This window comes from Leguminivora glycinivorella, chromosome 3 (assembly GCF_023078275.1).
Source record: "Leguminivora glycinivorella isolate SPB_JAAS2020 chromosome 3, LegGlyc_1.1, whole genome shotgun sequence".
NCBI lineage: Eukaryota > Metazoa > Arthropoda > Insecta > Lepidoptera > Tortricidae > Leguminivora > Leguminivora glycinivorella.
The window spans coordinates 11,965,693-11,987,920 of NC_062973.1; the positions used below are offsets into that span (position 1 = coordinate 11,965,693).

Genomic DNA, 22,228 nt, shown 5'->3' on the forward strand with positions numbered 1-22,228 from the left:
GAGACTTTAAAAGTTAGGATGTGCAAATACATGTCTCTATTTGTAGGCGTACCTACCATAAAATGATGTATACATGCATGGTGCATTAGTCAACCCAAAGGCCATGGATAGTAAACATTTGTCTGCTATAATGGTAAACTAGACGGCAATGCCTATGCGAGAGTAGGAAGCCCCACTAGCAACCTGCCTCACAATGCCATGTGGCGGTATGGACGGGGATTAACCTTGGCAGAGACCAGCTGGAACTGTAACTATGCTGTCAACTAGGTACAGATGTAGCTTAATCCTTCACCGCCGTCACGGAAAAGCGCGAACGAGTTATGTATACTATTTTAGATTAGAACCAAAAGTTTTTATGTTCATGAAGCGGGTATTTAGGGTTCTCAAGAGTCGGCAACTTCCATAACCGACGATGATTAATTTCCATCAGGAATAGGACTTTATTCTTGCTAGGAGTTAGGGATCAAAGTAACACTTTTCTGTCCTAGGACATTATATGTATCTGTACTCTATGTATGGGAGAGATAAAACAAAGTAATTTACAAAGTTTATTCCAAAAACATTGCAATAAGTAAAATGTATGTGAAAGAGTAAAAAATATAATATTTTTTTGTATATCCGTTCTTATCAATAAATCAAATTCGTTCACATATTTGTGCGTCTACCACAAATGTCATAATATTAACATTTTACTTTCAAATATATTATTGTAATGACATTATCACAGTAGAGACCTATAAAAAGAAGACTTACCTATACAACCTATGCTTAATAGCTATTATTACATAATACAATTTAAAATCAATTACATACTAGATATACTAATATACTTAGTACTCACTTGTATAAAGAACTGCTTTTGTATTATACATCATGCCTGTACCTATACAAATGTTTTTCAAATCAACAGTGGCGATTTCTTTTTGATAGATTTAAGAATATATAAGATATCGAATAAATAGAACAAAGGAAGAAATAACTCTTAAGTTATAGTGCCACTCATATATCTTCAACTCATCAAAATCAACTCATACTTTTATTTCTAGCAACCAGATAAATACTTAATAAGCAATACTGTGTGAGATTTTGACGATACAAGATATAAGTTCCTACTTCATTGAACCTACTCATTTGTATGATATATTTTCACAGTAAGTACTTCCCAAAAAAATCCGCAAATCGTGAATCATGTTATGGGCAGCCAGCAACTGCAGAGTCGGCAAAGTCGCTCTCATAATAAACATACATTGGTAATCTCATCATACATTTAAGTTAAACTTAGACACTGACGGGTTCTCTATTAGGCGGTACCCAGCCTCCAAAGGCTTTCTCAAACTCCTTAGCGACAGCTATCGTCAAATGATCGTGGCACTTATTGGACACAAGTTGTAGACCCACTGGTAGACCTTTGTCTGTCAGACCCATGGGGCAGGCGGTGACAGGTAGACCTAGAGCATTGAAGATGGTCAGGTACCCGCAGTTGAGGAACTTGTAGTATACCCGGTAGTGGAGATGGGCCGGGTAGGGGTAACCTGGGTATATTAATACGGCGTCATCTCCAAGCGCTTTCTGTAAAAAAATATAGTTGTGTAATAATTAAAGACATTTCCCACTGGAAAACTCTTTCATTAAAGCAAGTAAAAAGCGTAGGAGGATTATAGTGCCAACTAGTTCTCTTTGTGTGCAATGTCTATGTTATATTATATTCCTTTAAATCATAGGTCGTAACTCCTAACCATTCCCACAGAGAACCAAATTCCATACAATCTCAAAAAGAAAGCAGACTGGGCCATGGCATTTGAGTTAATATACCTAAAGTCAGGAGACCCATGATACATGCCGTTTGTACAGTCAACCAATTGGAACCCAAGGCCACTGTAGAACTATGTCATAGTGTCGTTATAAATCAGGCCGTAAGAAATCTCTAACTGCTTGTCATTTTGACATGGTTGTAGAGTGGCCTAGGGTTCCAATTGGTTGACTGTACCTATTATGCAGTTATGCCAATTGTGAGCACTGTCAATGTTTGGTAGTACTTATTGTTTGGTAAGTTTGAATCAAAAAGGTATATGTCAAAATTAACACAAAGCACTCACCTCAAAATCTTGCTTCATCTCTTCAAATATTCTCAACAATTTCGCATAATAGCTCTTTGGCAACGAGTCGAAAAACTTCTGCAGCGGTCCATAAGCTACACAAGTGAAGTTATGGTCTGACAGACCGACCATTTTCTTTAGAACTTCAGGCCAGACCGACACCCACTGGTCTCGTTTCTCTGGATCAGTGTAGATGTTGCGAACGTGCCGAATGTTCATTAGAACCCGAATACTGATCTCCCAAATGTGTTCGATGTTTTTGATCTTGAGCTGAAGGAAAGATAAAAAAATCATGTTTATAAAATGTTGATATAAACCTGGGTCATAAGTTTGACCTCAAAATACAGTGACCGAAAGGTCGCGCGGCACATACAAGTAAACATTTATTGGCAGCCCTCTTTTTTTATGGGATAGGAGGCAAACGAGCAGACAGGTCGCCTGATGGTAAGCGATCACTGCTGCCCATTTAAGATGGGTGTACGCTCTTTTTTTGAAGGTTTGAAGGTCGTATAGGTCGGGAAATACCGCTGGCGACAATTTATTCCACAGTTTAGCTGTAAGTATGAGGCAGGAAGTTTCACAGATATTAACACAGAGAATCTTCAATATTTGCTAAAATAATAATAACAGTTGATTAACTAATTATTTCATAATTTTTACCTCTTTGACTTCAATATTGAAAGTATTTTTGATATGTGCTTTGGCTTTGTCCATCGCTTTCTTGACATCCGCTCCGATTTTATCAGTTACGTTACTGTTGTCACCTTCCATGTAATAAAACTTCAGCTTGGACACGTCCACCTAGAATTTATAAGTAGTTAACATAGTGTAGGTACTAGGTATCTATTATTAATACATACTGTACAGAAAATAAAATCTTGACATAGATATAATGGTGATTTTTATGTTACTTTCAAAATTAGACGACTTTCGAAATTACTCCAATGTTTATTATGTTTATTAGGTGTTTAAAAGCCATTTAAACAGTATACAAGATAGACCAGTGATATTTTGAGTAAAAAATACTCTATAATAATTTAGTATAATTGCAGATGCACTTACAGGTTTGTCCAAAGGCACATCAGGCGCGCCAGGTTGCCTCAAAACTTTCAAAAGTAACGTTAGATCTTCTGCGTACCGACATAACGGTCCCAATGCAAAATATTCTTCAAATTCTGAGTCCAGGCAGTCTGGAATGTGGCCTGGAAACAAAAAAATACAATGTTAGAAGTGTTGGTTTTCAAAAATGGCAAATTATGTTAATTAATTTTAGCGACATCTAGCCTTGAATAATTTAAGCGTAATCGTTACTTAAGTATTATTCTCATTGTTATTTCAGTTTCACTACTCGTCACTAGATGGCGACAAAATAAAAATCTCACATGTTTTAAAAAGTCAACGTTAGATGGCGTAGTAATTTAGGTATCATTCGAGGCTCCGTGCAACATAATTCATGTGAAAGTAGCACATTTTTTTTGCGATAACTTGTCGGTTGCAACATCTTTAAATATGATTGAATAATTCTCCCGTTGTGTTTAGTATGCTCTGAGTGGAGCAAAAACGAAGGTAGCTAAAGTTTTCATATTGTTTTGCAACTTTCATTTACTTTTGTCCTTTGTTTAGCAATGTTGTTCTATCAGAAGCTAAGGTACCTTCAATGGATAATAATTTTGGAGTAGGCTTGTGTCCGAAGATGCCACAGAACATGGGTGGCAGCCGCAGCGAGCCAGCGATGTCGGAGCCGACGCCGACGATGGACGCTGCCGATGAGATCAACGCTGCCTAAAACCAAAGCCACATCTTGATTCAACAAAAACAATAGTACAATTGAAGATTGAAATTAGCAGTAGTGTAATACTGCCCTTGGTATCAGCGATAGCTATTTACTGAAATAAAACTACCTGTAGACATAGAGGAATAAGTAAGGAAAGAGTTGTAACTACATAAAACAAATGTAAACATTTATTATCGAAATAAATATTTTTCATTTTTTTCATTTTATTTTTAATTTTTTTTTTCATACATTACATATGTACCATGTTGCTTAGTTACGTGTTAGTTACCTATGTCTCATGTGAAACCTCGTACAATTATAATTTTGTACAAACATAGATGAAACAAAATAAAACTACAAATGCAAAAAAAAAAAAAAAACAGTAAATTCGAGTTATTTGTAGCGTCATCTAGCGTCAAACACGCGTCAAATAGCGTAAATTATCAGTACCTTACTTATTCCTCTATGCTGTAATAGCTCACCTCTCCACCTGAACCTGACGCGGGCCTTAAGGATGGAAGGAGGCCCTTCTGGCCATAAGGATTGATAATCAGATCAGTAATATTATGGTATGTGTTGGTGATGACAATTTGGGGACCCCGACTAATGATAAAAGAGTGTACCTAAGGCCCACTTGCATCAACTACTTAACTCAAATTCCATATAAAATAGTAGGTAGGATAACCCTCGGGTTAACCCTCCATTTTCGTTGGTGCAAGTGGCCCTAAGAGACATATCTCACCTCCCCACCAGATGATCCCCAACTACCTAGTCTTTTTCTGATCATAGGGGTTCATTGTCAGCCCAGTAACACACGTCTCCCATTTCATGCATACCCCCATGTCACCCGCGACCAATTTTAAGAAGAGCGTGTTTAGAAGAGAGCTTACCTCTCCACCCGACGATCCTCCAGTGGTCCTCTTCTGATCGTAAGGGTTCATCGTCAGCCCAGTAACATTATTGTACGTCTCCCAATTCATGCAAAGCTGTGGCGTGTTAGTAACAGCGATAGGGATGGCACCCGCGGCGCGCGCTAGGCTGATGATGGCCGCGTCTTTGGTGGCCGGCACTCGGCTCGGACGGACGGTGCCGCTGTCGTTGCTCATCCCTGGAAATATGGCAGATTGGATTTAGTGAGAAAGAAAACAAATCTGTTCACTGTTAGGAGAAGAGTCACTCGGCTGGGAGTGCTTACACATGCCTATCCATAAATGCTATATACTGAAATGAATACTGAAAAAAATATATACGGAACTAAGTTTGTTTCGTCTATTGTCCTTTGAGTCGTCGGCAACCCAACCAACCAACCCTCCTAAGAACTTTTACACTCTTTTTTGCTGTGTACCACTGCAAAAAGGAGTGTACCTACAAGTTTCTAATGTTGCAGGCGTCCATAGGTGACGGTGACCGCTTTCACTCAGGCGGACCGTATGCTTGTTTGCCGACGTAGTATTAAAAAAAGTACCTTCTACTTAAACCGTGATAAGTCCACCAAGCAACGGATGCTTCCTGCCGAACTCATCCGTATTTATCATCCAGACGCGATCATCTTGTCGATGCTTCAGGCTTCTCTAAACATCTATTTATATTATTGAGTCAAGATAGTAAGTATTCTAGTTATAAAGTTACCTTCAACAGCAATGCTATCCATGACCGTCATAGGAACACCCAGCAATGAATACTCCTTGCCAAGGTCCTCAGGTGTCCTATCAGTCGATGCTATCATTTTGTCTACACCTCGCTTCTCTAAGCTCCTGCTCGTATCGTTGAGTCTAAATTCTATTCTATTATTTTATTCTTATTCTTAGTGTTCTAGTTACAAATTACCTTCAACAGCAATGCTCTCCTTGACCGTCATAGGCACACCCAGCAACGGATACTCCTTGCCAAGCTCCTCAGGTGTCCTGTCAGTCGACGCTATCATTTTGTCTATGCTCCTTGCTTCTCTGAGCGCCTGCTCGTATCTCGGCTCCACTATCGCGTTGAGGTACGGATTCGCCTCTTTGCATCTCTCTATGTAGGCTGCCACCACTTCTTCTGATGTGATCTGAAATGTTTCATAGTTGTGTTTATAAATTCAAGCTTTTGGTATCTAAATTCCGTTAGGTTTAATCCAAAAACGAAACCTCAAATATTTTATCACAAGTCTATAAAATCCATAAGTTACTTCTTGTTTTTCTTGATGGCCGCTACCTGTTCATACTCATCTATATATTCGAAATACTTAAGTGACATAACCGATTACTAAATTAACGAAATCAAGTTATGAGGCCCTTGACCTCCTATTTTTTCATTATGTGGTGTTACGTTACAAACAAGCAGGCTGATGAACGCCACACGTGCAGATAGGTTTTAAGGCGAACTCGCATATGATTATGGTTACTTTGTAATCTACTGAGGTTACATACAATTCAGCACATCAATTAAATACTGCACTGTAATTAAACTCGCATGCGAGTTTTCGCACCGTGTAAATGGGCCATTAGCCTACAGCGAATACCGCGATGCGGATAGTTGCTGTACCTACGATTTAAAAACCTCAATGCGAAAATAACGTGATAATCTAATGTTGTAAAGGATCTATTCCATTCTAATCCCAACCCAAGTAAATATGTAAATCTCGTCTAAAATAGACTAGGGGACAAGATGGCCTAAGGTACAGCGGGGCAAATCTCGACTGGGAGGCAATTTTAACTAATCCATTTTTTCCATTATATATTACACTATGATGTTGAGTTCTACATGTAGGTATCCACTGAACACGCCTACCATATATAACCGGTGGACACTCTTTTTAATAATGCAAACATTGTAAAACATGGAAAAAATGGACCAGTTACATTTGTCCCCCAGTCGAGATTTGCCCCGCTGTACCTTACTAAAAATGCATTTTTAATAGGTACAGTACTAGCCAATCTGGTCATATCACTCACACACTATAGGCTACTTGACTCTTTTTTAAACTCTCTCTTAAATTATTATATTAATTACTTTCTGTTCAATTAACCGAAAGAAAAAATTCTATATTTCACTAAGACTTGAAAACCTCAAAAAATATTTTTAAAGTAACCTATACTTTTATTTTATCAGGCAAAAACAACATCAGCCATGTTATAGTCTATACCTAGATCACCTGTGCTTGGCGTCATTCTCCTGGAAAACAAAATTTTCTGAAATTTAATTATGTATAAGGCACAAATGTCATATATGATTCGACATAAAGTTAGGTTGGAATCCTATGAATCCTACGACATCTGGGACCTTGCGCGTGCGTCGCACGGTGAGTAGGTATTAAGTACGAGAGCGGGCGTACCGATTGCCATCAGGGACACTAAGAACAGTCGCACTAGTGCTATCTCCGTCACTCTTCACTGTATGCCCGATGGCAAGCATCTCTGTCACTACAGCAGTATTTTAAGCAACAATAACCACCTGTTTGTTCCTGATCATCCTAGAGAGCGTAGTGGCAGACTTGAAGAGCGTAGGGTTGACGGGTGGCGGGACCTTGTGAGTTCGTCGCACTGTGAGTATGTGAGCGGGCGCACTCCGATCGCTATCAGGGACACTAGGAACAGTCGCACTAGTGCTATCTCTGTCACTCTTCACTGTAAGCCCGATGCCAAGCAATAGTGCTATCTCTGTCACTACAGCAGTATTTTAAACAACAATCCCTACCTGTTTGTTCCTGATCATCCTGGTGAGCGTAGTGGCAGACTTGAAGAGCGTGGGGTTGGCGGGTGGCGGGACTTTGCGCGTGCGCCGCACGGTCAGTAAGTATGTGAGCGGGCGCACCCCGATCGCTATCAGGGACACTAGGAACCGGAGCAGCCATCGCATGAAGCCGTTTAGCATGATGGTCTGGAAGTAAATAAAATAAATATAACCTAACCACAAAATTAAAATTTTGAAAAAAAAAAACCGAAATAGTGGACCGATTTTTATGAAACATAGCTAAGAACACACCCGACTAACTCAGCTTTCAAACAAAAACAAACTTTATCTAAATCGGTCCATCCGTACGAGAGCTACGATGCCACAGACACACACAGACAGACAAACAGACAGACAGACAGGCCGACAGACAGACAGACATGACACACACGTCAAACTTATAACACCCCGTCGTTTCTGCGTCGGGGGTTAAAAACTATTAAAATAAATCGACACGCAGAAAAAACTTTTCACGCACAAAAATGCTGCATCATTTTTAAAGCAGACATTCTGAGACTCCACCGATTTTTATCACAAATTTTCAGTCAAACTTTGGATGTTAATTAAACAACAAAAGTCACGTAAAATCGCATCAATATTGTATATTTGTTTGTTAGCCACAATATCAATACCTAAGACAGGTAAATAATAAAATAGTTGTTGGCGTTAGGCGTCTTAGCCCAATATTTCGGGGCAATTTGAAATCATGAAACCGAAAAGTGACTCATCCTTTAAATGCATAATCGATGATAATGATCTATTTGCGAACCGCTTTGATTTATTTTATTGCTACTGTAAGTACCTGGCATTTAACATTGACCTAAACATCCATTAAAATTATATTGAATAACAATACAATTCAGATTTATAAGTTATAACAGTGACTCACGGCTCATTCGAACTTTAAGACACGACAGAAATTCTCTCTGGATACGATATGAATGGGATATATCAGTGTAAAAAAATTGGCTTGTGAAAGAGCCCTCATGCAATACTCGCAAAAATATTTTTGTGATTTCGTATTTTGAAAATGCCTTCAAAAAAACCATTTCTTAGTTAAGTACCTGCACTAATGAAGCGAAAGTCAACCATGAACGCCCAATGTCATTACTTAATCTGTTATTCTAGAGGTATTTAAATATCAGGCCAACCTAATTAGACTCATCACGCAACAAAAAACAAGAGCTATGAATGGATTCCCTTGAATTATAGAAACTATTTAATAAAAGTACTGCTGATATTTTTGAATCATAAAACTCCGTCAAGTTTTTTTTTGTACGATTTGATAAAACTATGATTAATGGATTAGGTTTAGTTTAGTTTAGTTTCAGCACATGGCAGTCGCTTTCGTAAAACTAGTGCCTACGCCAAATCTTGGGATTAGTTGTCGAAGCGGAGCCCAGGCTCCCATGAGCTGTGGCAAATGCCGGGATAACGCAGAGTTAATTAGTGACAAAGAACATAAGTGAAGAAACGGGGTATGCCTAAATATAGCCAATACGTTGCATTTTCGCAACATTCATTGCTATTCTTGGGTTGAAGGTCTATTGCTCAAATGAATGCACTTCATTTCATAGGTATTTATACAGAAACACACTATTTTAACTTGCTGTTATTTTTCTTCTGGCTGTTCATCATCATTATCATCAGCCGGTTGCAGTCCACTGCTGGACATAGGCCTCCCCCAAGGTACGCCACAGAGCCCGGTCTGCTGCTTTATGCATCCAGTTTCCGCCAGCCCCCCTATGCAAATCATCCCGCCAGTGGTCCCACACTACGTTTACCAAGACGCGGTCTCCACTCCAGAACACACTTGTTCCAGCGTTTATCGGTTCTGCGACATATGTGACCAGCCCATTGCCACTTCAACCTACTAACTTTCAGAACTGGCTGTTACTCCCCAGATTATTTTTGACGACCGGTCTGGCGCAGTCGGTAGTGACCCTGCCTGCTGCGCCGCGGTCCCGGGTTCGAATCCCGGTAAGGGCATTTATTTGTGTGATGAGCACAGATATTTGTTCCTGGGTCATGGATGTTTTCTATGTATATAAATATTTATATATTATATATATCGTTGTCTGGGTACCCACAACACAAGCCTTCTTGAGCTTACCGTGGGCCTCAGTCTATCTGTGTAAGAAGGTCCTATAATATTTATTTATTTGTACTGGGCGAGTTCGCCAGTGTCGTTGACGTCAAATGTTTGTACGAAAAAAATTACTACTTTTATTTCCATAATCTTAAAACCTAGTAAACCTACCTTTGTAGCAACTACGGTCACTGCACCACCGACAACGCTCGACACATAATACTGTCCCTTCGTTATAGGCTTCGCCAAGTATGGAGGATACACCAAATTGTAGCTATTCAGGAACACCTCAACCACCACAAACCCTTGGTACACGCTCGCACTTAGCACTAGTAGAACAACACGAGTACACGCGTTTATACCGACGTTCAAGAACGCGGTACATAGGAATACGAAAGAGTTCATCTCGAACGTGCGATATGCGGAAGAGTGTTGTATTATCGAGATGCGCTGTCGCAACGATTGGCTAGCCCAACGTCACAATCGCTTGCATTTCGTAAGCGTATCGTATCTATCTCTCCCTATCTCTTCTGCAGTGGTGCGACTGAGCTGCTGCGTTTCGATCGTAGCGTAGCGTCAACGATTTGTCACTGGCTAGGCCGGCTGGTACAGAAAGGTCGGAGGTATAAATGTTGTTATCTGTTATTGCTTCATAAGGGCTATCATGCTTTGATAGCGGCTGGGTTTGTTTCGAATGATAATTACAATTTAAATATGTACTTCTTGTACCTACCCAGTTGTAATTAAAACAAAATTATTTATTTGTAAAATATATGTGCCGATTATTATTTTAAAATGGTTATGTTTGGATTGCTAGCGAGATGATTTTCCAAAATTGAAAAATTTCATAAGCACCAATTTTTTTTGTTTCCGTTCGTCCGTTTCCGTTTCCGGAATATTTTCTTAATTTCTTATGTTTCCTACTTACCCAAGTTTTTTTTTAGACCACAGACCTAGATTAGAAATGATAATATCATATGAAAATAATATTATATTTTCTTCGTTATGCTAGCCTCACTTTCCTACTGATTAGCTTCGCTCGTGCCATCATATCTTAGACATGTGCTACGTTGTGTCATAATCATAAAGTAACTGGTCTTTGTCCTGTACTGACATTATCTATTGCTCAACCATTGTCTCTTATTATAAATTTTACCTCAATAAATAGTATCAATTTTAATCCCAAAATGATCTGGTGGTGCCAGATTTTATTTGTTTTATTAAGTGCCAATATCTACAAAAATGACTTGACTTTCTAACAAGAACGATATAATACGGGACTGACAAAGCCCATACAAAAAAGCGTACCCCTGAAATGTATTTTTAGGCTTAAAACTAGATGGCACTGTTTCGCAGCCTGGAAGTGGCAAAAATTATATTTTTCCCAAATATTTTTGCGTTTTTTTTATAAGAACAAAGGACATATTTCTTTATTTTAATATCATCATATCACGTCAATACACATTTTGAAAAAAAAAAAAACCAGCCAAGAGCGTGTCGGGCCACGCTCAGTGTAGGGTTCCGTAGTTTTCCGTATTTTTCTCAAAAACTACTAAACCTATCAAGTTCAAAACAATTTTCCTAGAAAGTCTTTATAAAGTTCTACTTTTGTGATTTTTTTCATATTTTTTAAACATATGGTTCAAAAGTTAGAGGGGGGGGACGCACTTTATTTTTCCTTTAGGAGCGATTATATCCGAAAATATTAATATTATCAAAAAACGATCTTAGTAAACCCTTATTCATTTTTAAATACCTATCCAACAATATATCACACGTTGGGGTTGGAGTGAAAAAAAATATCAGCCCCCACTTTACATGTAGGGGGGGTACCCTAATAAAACATTTTTTTCCATTTTTTATTTTTGCACTTTGTTGGCGTTATTGATATACATATTGGCACCAAATTTCAGATTTCTATTGCTAACGGTTACTGAGATTATCCGTGGACGGACGGACGGACGGACGGACGGACAGACAGACATGGCGAAACTATAAGGGTTCCTAGTTGACTACGGAACCCTAAAAATAGGCATCATCAGTGTAGTTACAATATTTTAATAGGTGGCGCTAAAAAAATTAGTTACGATTCTTAGTATGAAGATTGTAAATCCTATATAAATCATCCTTGCTTTCTAATATCCAATTACACCCTAATGAATTTATTTATTTGAGGTAAATAAATTCCAAGCGATGTCTCATCACACCAGACTGGTATACCGAACTTACAAATTAATTAAGTAGAGTCTAATTTCTGTTTTTTACAAAGTCCCAACATGAACCCCAAACATTGATGATACAAAACAAATTGATGATACAAAAGAGATGTCGAGAAGTAGCATAGTAAATGCACTGTGCAATTGTGCATCTACTTATTTCTAAACCATAACCTAAAGAAGAAAGTAAAATTTAATAATATAGGTACACCTAATGCCAACGTACAAAAATCAAGTGAGAGTACTCAGTGTCTTGGATTTAAAGGTCAGTAGAGTGGATCACCAGTCAAACAATCAAATACGAATTCATTCACACTTTTTGTCGAAAGATTGGCACAAACAGCCGAAGCGGTCAGCAGTGTAGAAACTGCGAATCCATGTCAGTTGGCCAGCCGAGCCTCGTTGCAACACCCGACTAGCCACTTCACTGAACCTAGCGGTTCTCAAATAGTGTTTTATGGCAGCTGTCTGAGCCAGCGGTGATCAGCAAAGAGGCTTTTTAGGAGACGATTATTTTGATAACGTAATCATTCATAAAAAGAGATGCAATAAGAATATTTGTAGTTCATAGGATCTCGTGTATTTTTTTTTTTTACATAATAACGGCTATTAACTATGGCTGAGAAAAGATTCAAATCTAAGTTATACGGTTTCAATAATTTACGAATTTTGCAATAAAAAACCGGCTAAGAGCGTGTCGGTCCACGCTCAGTGTAGGGTTCCGTAGTTTTCCGTATTTTTCTCAAAAACTACTAAACCTATCAAGTTGAAAACAATTTTCCTTGAAAGTCTTTGTAAAGTTTTACTTCTGTGATTTTTTTCATATTTTTTAAACATATGGTTCAAAAGTTAGAGGGGGGGGGACACACTTTCTTTTCCTTAAGGAGCGATTATTTCCGAAAACATTAATATTATCAAAAAACGATTTAAGTAAACCCTTATTCATTTTTAAATACCTATCCAACAATATATCACACGTTGGGGTTGGAATGAAAAAAAAATCAGTCCCCACTTTACATGTAGGGCGGGTACCCTAACAAAACATTTTTTTTTTCACTTTTTATTTTACCACTTTATCGGCGTGATTGATATACATATTGGTACCAAATTTCAGCTTTCTAGTGCTAACGGTCACTGAGATTATCCGCGGACGGACGGACGGACGGACAGACAGACATGGCGAAACTATAAGGGTTCCTAGTTGACTACGGAACCCTAAAAAAAGAGATTGGCCATTGATGAACAGAAGGTTGAGAACCATTGATACCGATCGAGACTCGCTTTAATGCCGTTTACGCCAAAATCATTCATTCAGACTTTTTACGGTTATTGAACGCAACCTTATAAATAAAATTCACAGAATCATTGCAGGAAATAACGTAAATTTTATTACACAAATATACATACATACATACATACATACATACATACAATCACGCCTGTATCCCATAAAGGGGTAGGCAGAACACATGAAACTACTAAAGCTTCAGTGCCACAAATACAAACACACATATATATAGTCGCCTAATATATATTTTAATACATAGGCCCTTCATTCCACTTCTATTAAAGATAGTATTATTTAATAACTGAATGTTAAGTAATCAAACACAGAGAGAGAGAGAGAGAGAGAGAGAGAGAGAGAAAGAGAGAGTGAGAGAAAGATAAACAGACAGAGTAATCGACAAAATCCATAACCTTCTATATTTCCTACTTCGAGATGATTTCAAGATTTTCAACACATAGAAAATTATCCTCCAACCGGTAATTTATAGCTAATGAATAGTTCGTTTCGTGTCACTTAGACAATTACGCAAACTCATACTCACTGTACCTTGCACTGTACTTGGAGTTTGCACGCAACGCATCGGATCTGCCAACCTTGGGCAACGCGGGGCATTGGACGAATAGGGCCGTTCAATTTAGTATTTTTAGGATTAAGAACGTTGTTTTAAAGTGACGGACGGTAGTTATAAAACCAGTACTTTAGTTCATCATTCTCATTTCAGCCAGCAGCCTTCAGTCGGCCATTGCTGAGCATAGCTTCTTTGTGTAGGTACATCACTTATCACGATCCTGGGCTAGTCTCATCCAGAAATGCTCTGAGATTTTCAATGTCTTTCTTACTAAACTGAAATAGATATCATACACGAAAGAAAAAACGGGAACCCAACCCGGGTCTTCAGCTTACGCGGCTAACGTCACCAGGGAACTTTCGAAAGCTCGTAAATTCGTACGTACGTTGCCCGTGTGGTGACGGGTTAAGAATTTCACCACCCCCTTTCTTCCCGTGGGTGTCGTAGAAGGCGACTGTGGGATATGGGTTAAATTGTGGCGTAGGCGAGAGGCTGGCAACCTGTCACTGCAATGTCACAGTTTCGTTTTCTTTCAACCCCTTATTTGCCAAGAGTGGCACTGAAACCTGAGTAGTTTCATATGCTCTGCCTACCCTTTCATGGGACACAGGCGTGATTGTATGTATGTATGTATGTAAACATTTATGTGACAAACATAATCGCCTCTGAATGAGATTTCAATTATTTGCTATGCAGAACCAGGCGTCTGTTGGTTCATTGACTAGTAAGAAAGATTAGTAAGTATGGTGCAAGCACAATTTGCTGCCCCTTAAGAGTTGGTCAAAGGTTTCTAGCCTTATCAGAGATAACATACACTAGAGAAATTTCGTCGGGTACCACGGCGGGCGGGTGGTCTAGTGGTAAGGACGTTAGCCGCGTAAGCTGAAGACCCGGGTTGGGTTCCCGTTTTTTCTTTCGTGTATGATATCTATTTCAGTTTAGTAAGAAAGACATTGAAAATCTCAGAGCATTTCTGGATGAGACTAGCCCAGGATCGTGATAAGTGATGTACCTACACAAAGAAGCTATGCTCAGCAATGGCCGACTGAAGGCTGCTGGCTGAAATGAGAATGATGAACTAAAGTACTGGTTTTATAACTACCGTCCGTCACTTTAAAACAACGTTCTTAATCCTAAAAATACTAAATTGAACGGCCCTATTCGTCCAATGCCCCGCGTTGCCCAAGGTTGGCAGATCCGATGCGTTGCGTGCAAACTCCAAGTACAGTGCAAGGTACAGTGAGTATGAGTTTGCGTAATTGTCTAAGTGACACGAAACGAACTATTCATTAGCTATAAATTACCGGTTGGAGGATAATTTTCTATGTGTTGAAAATCTTGAAATCATCTCGAAGTAGGAAATATAGAAGGTTATGGATTTTGTCGATTACTCTGTCTGTTTATCTTTCTCTCACTCTCTCTTTCTCTCTCTCTCTCTCTCTCTGTGTTTGATTACTTAACATTCAGTTATTAAATAATACTATCTTTAATAGAAGTGGAATGAAGGGCCTATGTATTAAAATATATATTAGGCGACTATATATATGTGTGTTTGTATTTGTGGCACTGAAGCTTTAGTAGTTTCATGTGTTCTGCCTACCCCTTTATGGGATACAGGCGTGATTGTATGTATGTATGTATCACAGACCAACCCCTATAGACATCTATTACAAGACGACTCGCGGTGGCCAGCCTTCCTAGTATTTGCACTGATATAAGCGCGGGCGCTCGCCGTGCCCGATCAGTATCGACCAAGTAACAGACCCGAAAGCAGCGCGTGTTTTTCGCACAAAAAAATTGGAAAAGGGTATTTTGATGCCTTAAAGATGTCCACCTGTAGTGTGAAATGGTGTGGAAAGGTAACAAGAAGCTCAAATTTAAAAACAGACGGCATTACATTCCACAAATAAGTCATATTTATAATTTATTCAGAGCCGGCATAGGTCAACTTACATTGGCCACTTACGCGTCAGTAGAGGGACAGTCATACTTCTGTCCCTTTTCATCTGGCGCGACTGCCCGCCGTCCTTGAAACGGCCAATCACAGCGCGCTTAACACATTCCCCGCCCGCTCCTCGCACCCCAAACACTGGTGACTCGTATCGCGAACCAAATATACAAGACTGCCACTCTATAGGAGGTTCTCTGTGGTATGTATGTATGTATATTTGTGTAATAAAATTTACGTTATTTCCTGCAATGATTCTGTGAATTTTATTTATAAGGTTGCGTTCAATAACCGTAAAAAGTCTGAATGAATGATTTTGGCGTAAACGGCATTAAAGCGAGTCTCGATCGGTATCAATGGTTCTCAACCTTCTGTTCATCAATGGCCAATCTCTTTTTTTAGGGTTCCGTAGTCAACTAGGAACCCTTATAGTTTCGCCATGTCTGTCTGTCCGTCCGTCCGTCCGTCCGCGGATAATCTCAGTGACCGTTAGCACTAGAAAGCTGAAATTTGGTACCAATATGTATATCAATCACGCCGATAAAGTGGTAAAATAAAAAGTGAAAAAAAAAATGTTTTGTTAGGGTACCCGCCCTACATGTAAAGTGGGGACTGATTTTTTTTTTCATTCCAACCCCAACGTGTGATATATTGTTGGATAGGTATTTAAAAATAAATAAGGGTTTACTTAAATCGTTTTTTGATAATATTAATGTTTTCGGAAATAATCGCTCCTTAAGGAAAAGAAAGTGTGTGTCCCCCCCCCCCCTCTAACTTTTGAACCATATGTTTAAAAAATATGAAAAAAATCACAGAAGTAAAACTTTACAAAGACTTTCAAGGAAAATTGTTTTCAACTTGATAGGTTTAGTAGTTTTTGAGAAAAATACGGAAAACTACGGAACCCTACACTGAGCGTGGACCGACACGCTCTTAGCCGGTTTTTTATTGCAAAATTCGTAAATTATTGAAACCGTATAACTTAGATTTGAATCTTTTCTCAGCCATAGTTAATAGCCGTTATTATGTAAAAAAAAAATACACGAGATCCTATGAACTACAAATATTCTTATTGCATCTCTTTTTATGAATGATTACGTTACCAAAATAATCGTCTCCTAAAAAGCCTCTTTGCTGATCACCGCTGGCTCAGACAGCTGCCATAAAACACTATTTGAGAACCGCTAGGTTCAGTGAAGTGGCTAGTCGGGTGTTGCAACGAGGCTCGGCTGGCCAACTGACATGGATTCGCAGTTTCTACACTGCTGACCGCTTCGGCTGTTTGTGCCAATCTTTCGACAAAAAGTGTGAATGAATTCGTATTTGATTGTCTGACTGGTGATCCACTCTACTGACCTTTAAATCCAAGACACTGAGTACTCTCACTTGATTTTTGTACGTTGGCATTAGGTGTACCTATATTATTAAATTTTACTTTCTTCTTTAGGTTATGGTTTAGAAATAAGTAGATGCACAATTGCACAGTGCATTTACTATGCTACTTCTCGACATCTCTTTTGTATCATCAATTTGTTTTGTATCATCAATGTTTGGGGTTCATGTTGGGACTTTGTAAAAAACAGAAATTAGACTCTACTTAATTAATTTGTAAGTTCGGTATACCAGTCTGGTGTGATGAGACATCGCTTGGAATTTATTTACCTCAAATAAATAAATTCATTAGGGTGTAATTGGATATTAGAAAGCAAGGATGATTTATATAGGATTTACAATCTTCATACTAAGAATCGTAACTAATTTTTTTAGCGCCACCTATTAAAATATTGTAACTACACTGATGATGCCTATTTTTAGGGTTCCGTAGTCAACTAGGAACCCTTATAGTTTCGCCATGTCTGTCTGTCCGTCCGTCCGTCCGTCCGTCCGTCCACGGATAATCTCAGTAACCGTTAGCAATAGAAATCTGAAATTTGGTGCCAATATGTATATCAATAACGCCAACAAAGTGCAAAAATAAAAAATGGAAAAAAATGTTTTATTAGGGTACCCCCCCTACATGTAAAGTGGGGGCTGATATTTTTTTTCACTCCAACCCCAACGTGTGATATATTGTTGGATAGGTATTTAAAAATGAATAAGGGTTTACTAAGATCGTTTTTTGATAATATTAATATTTTCGGATATAATCGCTCCTAAAGGAAAAATAAAGTGCGTCCCCCCCCCTCTAACTTTTGAACCATATGTTTAAAAAATATGAAAAAAATCACAAAAGTAGAACTTTATAAAGACTTTCTAGGAAAATTGTTTTGAACTTGATAGGTTTAGTAGTTTTTGAGAAAAATACGGAAAACTACGGAACCCTACACTGAGCGTGGCCCGACACGCTCTTGGCTGGTTTTTTTTTTTTTCAAAATGTGTATTGACGTGATATGATGATATTAAAATAAAGAAATATGTCCTTTGTTCTTATAAAAAAACGCAAAAATATTTGGGAAAAATATAATTTTTGCCACTTCCAGGCTGCGAAACAGTACCATCTAGTTTTAAGCCTAAAAACCTTTTTTGTATGGGCTTTGTCAGCCCGGTATTATATCGTTCTTGTTAGAAAGTCAAGTCATTTTTGTAGATATTGGCACTTAAGAAAACAAATAAAATCTGGCATCATCAGATCATTTTGGGATTAAAATTGATACCTACCTACTATTTATTGAGGTAAAATTTATAATAAGAGACAATGGTTGAGCAATAGATAATGTCAGTACAGGACAAAGACCAGTTACTTTATGATTATGACACAACGTAGCACATGTCTAAGATATGATGGCACGAGCGAAGCTAATCAGTAGGAAAGTGAGGCTAGCATAACGAAGAAAATATAATATTATTTTCATATGATATTATCATTTCTAATCTAGGTCTGTGGTCTAAAAAAAAACTTGGGTAAGTAGGAAACATAAGAAATTAAGAAAATATTCCGGAAACGGAAACGGACGAACGGAAACCTTCCATCACCCAAACTACAAAAAAAAATTGGTGCTTATGAAATTTTTCAATCACATTTACGGTACAAAAGTTTAGCATATTTATCACAGACTAGACATAGTATACCAACTGAAGATTTTGACATTTAAACTTAGATAGGATTCAATCAATACTTCGAGCCACTGAACTAAATATTTTTGTACTTCTTTCTACTATTCTGTACGCTTCTTATATTCAAGTTCTATAGCAAACTATTTAAGCAATGTACTTAGGTAAATTTTGGCGTAGCCTTGCATAACACTACTGCAAATAATATACTTATGTAAGCTGTTCTCAAACATTAGTGGTTTAACTAGTACTCGTCTGAGAGCACTTGTAAAAAATGACATGTTTTTCATTATTCGCACCAACCGCTTTAGTTAAAATTAAATGTTGTATTGTAAAACCTTCTAGTATCACCATCATCAGACAGTATAATTGATGATGATGACCGAAAGCACCAGGTACTTAGCCTTTAGAATCACAGTCTCTTCAGTAACTGTACTAATCAGAGTACTAAGAGTACCTATACTCAACAGGCAATAAAATTGCAGTAGATAGACTAGACCTACTATTAGACTATTACGTACCGGTTTATTTATTAACTGTAAATTGATGACTGTTGTGACTGGGTACTTATACGTACCTAGATGTGATTTTAAATCGCCGTTATAAGCAATGATAAATAAATAATCCAAAGAGATATCGGTCTGCCTCATAAATATTACTTACACTAAAAAGTTTTGACAGTTAAAAGTTTTATAAGAATTAAAGAAAGGTAGACTTCGATAATGTACGTTCCCAAGCTCTTCATTTATTTAACTGTTTGTAAGTTGTTCTCTTTGAATTCCAAAGACTAGAGTTTGACTCATACTTACCATTATATAAGGTCCTAATTTATTAGTTGCAGATATTTTAACACATGATACTTTACATTAAAATAATTAACTTTAAATATAAATTAAGAAATCTTTTCATGTAACTTTTTTGATTTCATTTTCCTAACAAAAAAATTAACTATAATTTCGTCTAAAAAAAATCATCATGTGCATTATCACATTTCACAATAACACTGTCTGTCATGTCAACAATTGTTTGTTGTAAATGTCGTAAAGGTTCGGCGGGAAAACTGCACATGTCATTGAAGTGGCCAGTTACAGTTAAGTGGTACGTAAAAGAGGTACTAGAATCTGTTCAATGAGTTTTCATTTAATAATCACATAAACAGGGTGTTTTTACGTAGCAAATTTGTTTTTCCGTTTTCTCGAAAAAACATCGTAAAAGCTATAATGTTTCACGGTTTAATATACTCCAGAGACCGAGTACTATCAGCTGTAAAAATATCTGCATCTAATAAATTAGGACCTTATATGTGCTAGTGTGCATAGGTAAATATATATGCGACGGCTTATCGAGGATCAAAATAAATCGGGTTCTTCTCTGATAATAGGCTCATAGCTGGATAAGCGTCACGTCGTGAATAACAAGAGCTAAGTACAGTTATGCACTGGGATCTAGAGCCCGTTGGGTTAACTACTATGTGACTATGGTCATTTATAACCGCAAGTAAATTGACCGACAGAACACCGCAATAATCTGTCACGCCGTTTGCGTCACTAGAAAAAAAAATGTTTATCGTCCTACAGATTCGCGCCTTATTCCAGTGACCTGTTTCTTTGACCGGTTATATCATAAATAAATAGTGAAGATAAGAATTTAGGCTTACTATTCTAATGATAAACTACGACTATATCATTAGGTTTATCATTATGGATATGATAGATACAGGTAATTAGATCGATAATAATATTATTCGCACTAAAAATATTTTTAAACGTTATCATAATGAATGCACAATCATTTCATCTTAGGTTTCTGCTAATTAAAATAATTCCTACAATTAGCTAATGAACCTATTTTCGTAAAATTATCATTTGTTATTTAGTACCTAACGATATATATGTACAGTCACCGGCATAAATATGTGATGAATATATACCTTGTCACATTAACGTCTTGTTTGAAATGTCAAACGATTAAAGGTACAGAAATCATCACTTATTTATGCTGGTGACTGTACCTATGGCTAATAAAGTAAACATAAACAAATGAGCACATTAACAGAAATGTAAAGAAACTTACATTTCATGAATCATGAGTGCCAAATACACATGTATTTATAATTTTAGTTTAATCGTACAATGTACAAGTAAAAAAATAATCAAATATATACCTTAAAAACGATGCCACGGTGCAAAGGAGTATTTTATTTTAGTAATTGCATTAATGTACAAACATAGTAAGTAAAATCTAACATATATGTAAAAGATGTTTCAAATATGTTACAATTTGTAATTACACAGAGTTCATGACCCTAACAAGTCGTAGTAAATTACTGTTAATAGTTAATTCTAAAGTTTTAACATTATCTACTTACATAGTAGCTATAGAAACCCTAGCTGAGGTTTTTTATGTTTTGTATAATAATTAACTTGTAAGAGAGTGAACAACGACCTTAAACAGTTAGGTACTTACAAAACTAAAAAATATTATGCGAGTACATGCTCTGAAGAAGTAGCAGTAGGTAAAAATATAAATAACTTATTAAAGAAATACGAGTATATAGAAGTAATCAAAACTAATCGGCCGCCGCAGAAAGTTTGGCGGGAAACGGCAAAACAAAAGAAAGCGAAATGACCGTAACGTCCGTCCGCGAGTTTTGGCAAACGAAACTTTCTATTTACCTATTATAAAACTAGGAAAACTAAACACGTAACATTAAAATGATAAAATCGCAAAGCGTAACATTTTTTGAATAACTTCTCTAACTGAATGCTCAGATATTATCATTTACTTAATTATTATATACTTCAGTGTACCAACTATAACATTTCATAATTTATAAACGCATGAGTAGTAAAAGAAAAATAAAAAAAACTTACTTTTTTAAAATTTGAAAACCAAAACACTGGCACAAAAAACACTTTTTAAAAAGTAAAACGCGATACGTCCGCACCGCACTAGTACCGTAACTTAACTCGGACAACCCGAAGTGGCTCAAGAATTCGTCAAGCGTGAACCGGATATGTGTCCACTTCACTTAGGTAGCTCACTTATTGCATACAATAGTGGAACTGATTCTAGAAAAATTAAGACTATTTGAGACTTGGTTATTGGCATAGGGAGCGCCGGATGCAGCAGTGAAAGTTATATTGGTACCGTTAGTCCGTTAGGTAGTCTATTGTGCGCTACCAGCTAAGTCAATAATCCACAGATCTTACCAATAGTAGGTATATGTTTGATTTGAGAAGCTTTTATTGAATTTTTTTATAATATATATTTAAATAATACCTACTGTGTGTAAAAAAATTTCACACTCACATAATAATTTCAGAGATATGTATATATATACAGAATGGGGCCTGTAACAAAGGCGAAGAATTGAACTCTAGGCTATTCTCCTTATACTGATCAACATTTGTTCGGCGACTTTTAAAAATAACTTGTATTTTGATTTTTATCACCCTTGAAAGTTTTTTCTAAGAGGTAATGTATT

General features: G+C 37.3%; 1 protein-coding gene across 2 annotated transcripts; it reads right to left on the reverse strand.

The window, feature by feature from the left end:
* Nucleotides 1-535: 535 nt before the first annotated feature.
* On the reverse strand, nt 536-21,770 carry LOC125224623 (fatty-acid amide hydrolase 2-B). Of its 2 annotated transcripts, none has more exons than XM_048128048.1 (9): nt 21,615-21,770; nt 7,546-7,728; nt 5,698-5,917; nt 4,761-4,978; nt 3,749-3,878; nt 3,159-3,298; nt 2,757-2,897; nt 2,097-2,366; nt 536-1,569 (listed from the first exon to the last, which is right to left on the reverse strand). In XM_048128048.1, exons 2-9 carry the CDS (start codon nt 7,720-7,722, stop codon nt 1,279-1,281), a joined length of 1,587 nt encoding a protein of 528 aa, XP_047984005.1. In that variant the 5' UTR covers nt 7,723-7,728; nt 21,615-21,770; the 3' UTR covers nt 536-1,278. The 2 variants fall into 2 exon arrangements, with proteins under 2 accessions (XP_047984005.1, XP_047984004.1); XM_048128047.1 differs by lacking the exon at nt 21,615-21,770 and adding an exon at nt 9,842-10,090.
* Nucleotides 21,771-22,228: the final 458 nt, after the last annotated feature.

Excerpts from the sequence above, each read along its gene's own strand:
- LOC125224623 (XM_048128047.1), bottom strand. The coding sequence starts at position 10,075 with ATGAACTCTTTCGTATTCCTATGTACCGCGTTCTTGAACGTCGGTATA. Across the intron at positions 5,918-7,545 it reads GGATGATCAGGAACAAACAG|ATCACATCAGAAGAAGTGGT; the intron begins GTAGGGATTGTT and ends GAAACATTTCAG. Across the intron at positions 2,367-2,756 it reads TCAATATTGAAGTCAAAGAG|CTCAAGATCAAAAACATCGA; the intron begins GTAAAAATTATG and ends TCTTTCCTTCAG.